This window comes from Harmonia axyridis, chromosome 4 (assembly GCF_914767665.1).
Source record: "Harmonia axyridis chromosome 4, icHarAxyr1.1, whole genome shotgun sequence".
NCBI lineage: Eukaryota > Metazoa > Arthropoda > Insecta > Coleoptera > Coccinellidae > Harmonia > Harmonia axyridis.
Window position 1 is genome coordinate 22,981,885 of NC_059504.1, and position 6,542 is coordinate 22,988,426.

Here is a 6,542-nt window from a genome sequence, read left to right on the forward strand (position 1 = left end):
AAGCGTTAAACTAATGAAATATTCATATTTCCATTGAAACAACAGTAGATTTAGATGTGGAATGTGGATTTAGGAAACGATGTGGAAATATAGTGAAGGATCAAAAATATCCTTGAAATCCAAAAAGGCTGATCCCTAAATAGTTACCAGTTTTATTCCATACTTTTTCGAGAGTGAGTGAACACACAGTAATTCTATAGAACGAGAGATCTTAGTCCAACCCAAATTTGGCTTTGAAAAACTGCTCTCAGCAAAAGCTGTTCTAACCGGAACTGTGAGCATTATCTGATTGTTATGTAAACATTTGATATGTACCTACTACCTATATTACCAAATACATCAGTAGCTACAAGATAAACAAAAATTTTGGATTCGAAAAAGAAAAGATTGAGTAAACAACAGATCAATTAATCAAATGTAAGGGAATGGAATGAAAGTATATTCGTGTTGATCTTATTGAAGATTTATTTTACAATTAATATTAAGTGAAAACATCTATTTACAAGTCTTTCGAATCAGAACATAAGTATGTCTGTTTTTCTATTTATTACTAGATCTACAATAAATTACTTAGCGGAGAAACCATCTCCAGTAGGATCCAAAATCCAGGGATAATTGTTTGGACACTCCATACAAGTGAACAATCTCAAAGTTTCACCTGGCAGTTCTCTGCTGTGTAAAGCGCAAGAGTTTGGCAATGAGCAGTAGGGTTGAGATTTAACATCGCATTTTTCCTTCCATTCGGCGAAATCTCTGAGACCATTGATCTCTGTTGGGTTCTGCATCCACTGGATAACCTGGAGATTGGTGACGAAGTATACGTCATTTCTGGCCAACATTTCTTCAATGAACTTGATGAGTTCGTCCTTGAGTTCCTTCTTGCTCTTCAACCAAGATGCGTGGAAGTTGAGACCCATGGGGGCACGGTTGGAGTTCAAGTGGCGATTGAAATTGTGTCTCAACATTCTACCGAACTGTTCTCCGGTTTGGATGTTAGAACAGGAATCCACCATGTGACAACCTGGCAAAGACTCATCGAAAGTAGGGTCATCACGTCTATCCAATTCGTTCATTACGATTTCCCACACTGGGTGGCTTCTACTTGGGCAGTTGTGTGCATTTCCGTTACATTTGTGTGGCATCCTGAAGTAGAGGGTATATGGCCAGATTGGAACACGTCCAAGAGAGGCGGTTATCGAGGCGTCGTAGACGAAGAATTGGTCTGCCATCATCTCGAACTGTTTGTTACCTCCGACTCTCAAGAAAGGAGCCCTCACACCTATGATGGAACCGTCTGAGATGTTTGCAAAACGTTCTACGATCAACCTGGCTCCGGCCATCTCTGCTAACCAATCATCGTAACTTCCATGACTCCAGTAGTTGGGGTCTTCCTTGGCAGTCAAGGAGAACACAGCGATTTCATGTCCCTTTCTATGCAAGTCTTGGACTGCGGAATAATTGGTGTACTTGTGCGAGACGAAGAAGGTACCCTTGATCTGACAACCGTTGGGGTTGGTGCGTTGACCATTGAAGATTTCTTCGTACAGATCGATATTGTCGATGTTGACGGCACCATTGAAAGTGATGGTGATCATTTGTGGTACATTGGCTGGTTCTAGACCACCTGGAATTCTGGTACCATCAGCAGAACAGAAGCAATCGGGAAGGACACATTGGGATTGATCGCAGTCGGGAGCTCTGTTTGGATCGCTGTCAACAGCTAGAATTCAATGAAGAAAACGATTATTCCATCAATTTATGGAGGTTAGCCTCATAGGGAACACATGATGTGTTCGGTGAAATATTCTTCACAACATCAACAGAATTATATAATTCCAAGGAACAAAAAATAAAAGGAACAAACATTGATCATCATTAATCTCTTGATTTTCACCAATAATGAGAAATAATTCAATAATTCGGTCAAGGAGCTAGTTGAACTGTTTTTCAATTCACATGCACATGAAAATCTAAAGACATTCCTAGAGTTATGTGAATGGTAGGTACACAGATACCAAAGGTTGTGAACGTTGATATCAAGTTGGTACCTAATAATTTGAGGGCGCAAAATCAATTTTTTATGTGTAAAAACTAAATAGAAAGAAGTGGAAAAATTAAAGTATAACCTAAAATGCTTCATGAATATTTGTGAAGTACTTACTGCAAGCGTTTTCATCAGATTCGTCCTTACAATCAGGTTTTCCATTACAAAACAGTTCTTTGTCGATACATTCATCATTACCGCAAGCTAATTTGCCATCTGGGCATATAGGTTCATCGGTTTTGAAGTTAGGAAGTACTTTCCTAGGTTCTAAAATTTTACAGGATTGTCAGTAAATGAAATTATATTTGGTGAATTTAGTGAATTCACTATTATACATTTGTACTTTATATACATCCTAAATACAATATCTTAGTTGATTGGCGTTTAATGTACAATATTATTTACATTACTTTCGTTTTGGATCATCGCTGTATAGAAAGTAGATTTACGAGATTGTTGTTTAGTCACGAGAAACATATAAAGAGATGATTGAAAATCTGTGCTTGAAAATTTAATGAAAAATAATGGTACTTCTAAATTATGAACACAGAACAGAAAGGAAACAGTAGCGGAAGTATGATAAGATGATAGTTAAAGAAACAAATACAAAAGAAAATAAAACTAATGAAACCTAGTGTTGTTAGTCACAATTCTTTTAGAGCATTAGACTTGACAATATAATCCAAAGTAGATGATCAACTGATATCACTAAAAGATAGGTATATAGAATAGTAGAAAACAGAATGCAAATGTAGAAGAATTAACTGTTGACTTATGCAAACAAAATTTCAAAAAATTGAGAGATGATGCAAAGTTTTGATTGAAAAACTATTAGGTATCTGATTCGGAAGTCAATACAAATTCTATAAGAAAAAAAAATTGAGCAGATAAAGTTGGATGCGATATGAATTATAAAGTTTAAAAGGAAGACAACTAGATTATTGTAGTGTAACAGAAATTATTTGAAATAAAGTAGGTAGATACATATTAAAAACTTTTTTCAAATCGAACATGCAAAAAGAAACAATGAAATCAAAGAATGTGATAATATAAGGAAGAATAAAAATGAAATATACATAACAAAAAATAAAACCATCACCAAGTTTTAGTAAGAGTGCACATGCAAAATTTGTGTGGATACGTAATCAAATCCTTGTACAATTCAACCACAAATTTCTTTAGTTGAGGTAATTCCAATGAGGATTCGATTACATTTCCAAAGTGATAAAAGATAGCGGTGAGTAAAAGAACAGCATCTACTTTCTATTTCAACTAGTCGTGCACAAAATTTCTACTTGACCAATAGAAGCCGTCAAGATTTTAGCGTAGCATTTCTACTTTTCGTATCTTCTTTACAGCTCTTTTTTTTAATATTTCCCCACAATTACACCTTTAACCTTTATCTTTTTACAAAACCCTCCCTTCGAGCCGTGTGACTTACTCTCCAGCTTGTCACAGTTTGTGACTTTGCCTTTCCAGTCACATGTCTGCTTATCGATGTCAAACGCCAATCCACCGGGACAAGTAATTTGTTTTAGACCAGATCTAGTACACCTGCACGTTGAAATTGAAATTATTGCTAAGTTTTAACCGAAAAACTGGCGACCTCGCTAAAAATGCTCAAGAACTAACACAAGTTGGTTATAGATTTTTCGAACAGATCGATATCGTAAAAATTTCCTGCAAATTCAGTTAAATCGCCAATTTTTCCTGGACTTACTTTCTAATTTATCACAATTTTTAACATGGGTTTTCCAATCGCAAGTTTGACGGTCGATATCGAATGCTAGACCTGCTGGACATCGCACTGAGGCCAATCTTGTAGCACCATTGTTATCACTATTTTTATCACACCTACACGACAAAAAAATGATCAACATCGTTCCAAAAAAATAATTTAGAAGGAGGAAATCAAGTTATAGTAGTAATCCTTCTTTCCATTCGGTTGTTGACTTCTTGAAGATTCCATCATAAAGTTCAAATGATTTCATGATGGCAGCTTTAAACCTACCTTACGACATCTCTGCAATCTCCATCTGTTGTTAGCCTGAAATATTCGTCGGCTGGTCTGTTTTCACATAGTTCTTCTGCTGTGGGATCCCCTTCTACTTGATCTTCATCTTGAGCATAAGCTGCAAAATCATGATGATTTTTAAAACGTCCCAGCAGGAATATTCATGATGTGTTAATAATTTTTTCAAGTTTGAATGTTTTGCATTCGACATTTAATAAGAAATAGAAGAAGATCAAAAAGAATGCGTAGTAAAATCATTGAAGTCCAAATTATAGGTGAAGGAAAGAATTCAAAATCATTTTGAAAATTTGATTTCCATTTTAATCTCTAGTATTGAATCCTGAATTGAAAAGGTCAAAGAACACCTTATTTATTCGTCACTAAATACGTACACTATCAGGAAGTTAATAATCGGTAACTGTAAAGCAATCACTTTTCCTTCTTGACTGCTTATTGAAGTCACCTCCGATACAACATTGAATTTTAATTCAACATCGACAATTCTGGATTCTCAGAATGGACAGGTTTTTTTTAATTCAGGAAGTGATCAAATGGATTAGTTGCACCTATTACAAAATGAAGAAAAAGAAAATTGAGCGTATTTGGAACATCTATGACGAACTAGTACAGTACTGTAAGATGATATACAAAAAATTCAATGCTCTGTTTGAAATAAAAAAAGTTGTGGATTCAACTGATTCTGCAGTGTGTCACACTTTCTCTTCACCGCATCAATAGTTTTTATGATAAGTTGAGGTTACTTATGAATAAAAAATTTTCAACTATTCATAGTCTACGAATTTGTGTCAATAGTAGGTAAATCTGTTGTATTAAAAAAATATCGATCTCAATACAGTGATTCTACATTTCTTCAGTGTTCATCGGATATATTAAGAGACATTAGTTAACATGGTAGATAATGCAAGAATATTTGCTCTCCAAGCAATATTCATCAGATGTAACAACGGTTATGTTAATGAAAAAGCTACTATATTCAATCGATTACTATCAGATCTCGACCTTCAGTAATTAACTATCTAAAGCCACAGTAAGTAATTTTTTTTGGATGACCGACATCCTTAAATTGAATTACGAGTTGTAAAACCTTGAGGCGCAGATCTTCAAAATAAATATCAATTCGCGGAAAAGACTTCTTGCAAAGGCGTGTTAAATGTCAAGGCTTTCGATTACTTTTAACCTTTTCAAATGAGAAAGTATGCAACTGGAATTTCAATAAGAACATAATGGCAGTTCATTTGAATAACATAATAATTGATATATGCCAAGAGTTTATTCACCTACGCAGATATTGCACACATTTTCAGATTAAGAAAACAATTGGGAAATAGTAGCTGCATCACTTGTTGAATTGATTTCTTTAGAAAAAAATCATAGAGAACAGATTGGTACTTCTTGAACTACTTTGTTAATCAGTGCATTGTGCAGTATACAGAGCAAGTCCATTCTTAAGAATGCCATTTCGAAATCAAATTCTTTCAGCCGATCCTTAATACAAACCGGTATTCAATGAAACACTATATGTTAATTGATTTAATGTAAGAGCTAACAAGAACCAAAGAATAGATCCTTGAAGAAAAAGAACAAAGAATATTTAATGCATGAGTGCAATTCGAAATTGAAGTCGTTATGTTATTATTCTAAATCAGTGAAGGATAAGAGAAGTACTAAGAACAGAAGAAGTAGGATAAACTGAAAGAGAATGTAGGAATTGGAAAAAAGATTCAATTCACTGACATAGATCGAGTGGTTTTTTAAAATTGTTTCTAAGATTCTACGAAATTGTTGTGTAAGCTTAAGACCAAAACCAGATTTGAATCCAACAAGAAGTTACTTTCACTCAAGCAACCAGCTGGTGGAAATGGAGAACTGAATTTAGCTCAAAATGGATTCTTGAGTGGGGTATAAACAAGGGTGTTTGAAGGGTAAGTGACTTATGGAATTAAAATTTGATAGTACTCACCTAATGCGATTAGAAAAAAACACAGCCAGATACCTTTGGCCGCCATGCTTACGGTTTGAGCACTAGCGAAGGAGTGGAAGCAACCAAACTTTATATTTATACTCGACTTTCTTCAGGAATTGCGCATGTGACACCAGTTGTCTTAGCGACCAATCCTGCTGAATCTAAGAGACTGAGGAACTTTCACTGCGGTGCTCCTTCTTGAAGGAGTTCAACTCCGCGTTATCCGATAGATGACCCTAGTTGTATAAATTTTACGGCGGGTTTCTCCCAAATGTTGATTTCGTTTATTGTGTCGAATTTATTGGACCGCATTGTCGATCGTCGAAATAGAAAACAATGCTAATCATTTTTAGGGCTTATATAATTTCTTCGCCCAGGGGAGTTTCAAGTTGGATATACTGTTGATTTTATGTAATGATTATTGAATCACGCATTCTTCTGGTCTTGCCTATTTTTCGAATCGTCGATAGCGCTTTTCTATGGGAGGAAATATATCTCGA

General features: G+C 35.1%; 1 protein-coding gene across 2 annotated transcripts; it reads right to left on the reverse strand.

Annotated features, from left to right (window-relative positions):
- Positions 1-447: 447 nt before the first annotated feature.
- Positions 448-6,253, reverse strand: LOC123677832 (chitin deacetylase 1). 2 transcript variants are annotated; one of them, XM_045614558.1, is made up of 5 exons: positions 6,040-6,253; positions 4,056-4,176; positions 3,765-3,898; positions 2,162-2,311; positions 448-1,720 (listed from the first exon to the last, which is right to left on the reverse strand). In XM_045614558.1, exons 1-5 carry the CDS (start codon positions 6,083-6,085, stop codon positions 567-569), a joined length of 1,605 nt encoding a protein of 534 aa, XP_045470514.1. In that variant the 5' UTR covers positions 6,086-6,253; the 3' UTR covers positions 448-566. The 2 variants fall into 2 exon arrangements, with proteins under 2 accessions (XP_045470514.1, XP_045470515.1); XM_045614559.1 differs by lacking the exon at positions 3,765-3,898 and adding an exon at positions 3,486-3,598 and having other exon boundaries at positions 6,040-6,214.
- Between the last annotated feature and the right edge of the window lie 289 nt (positions 6,254-6,542).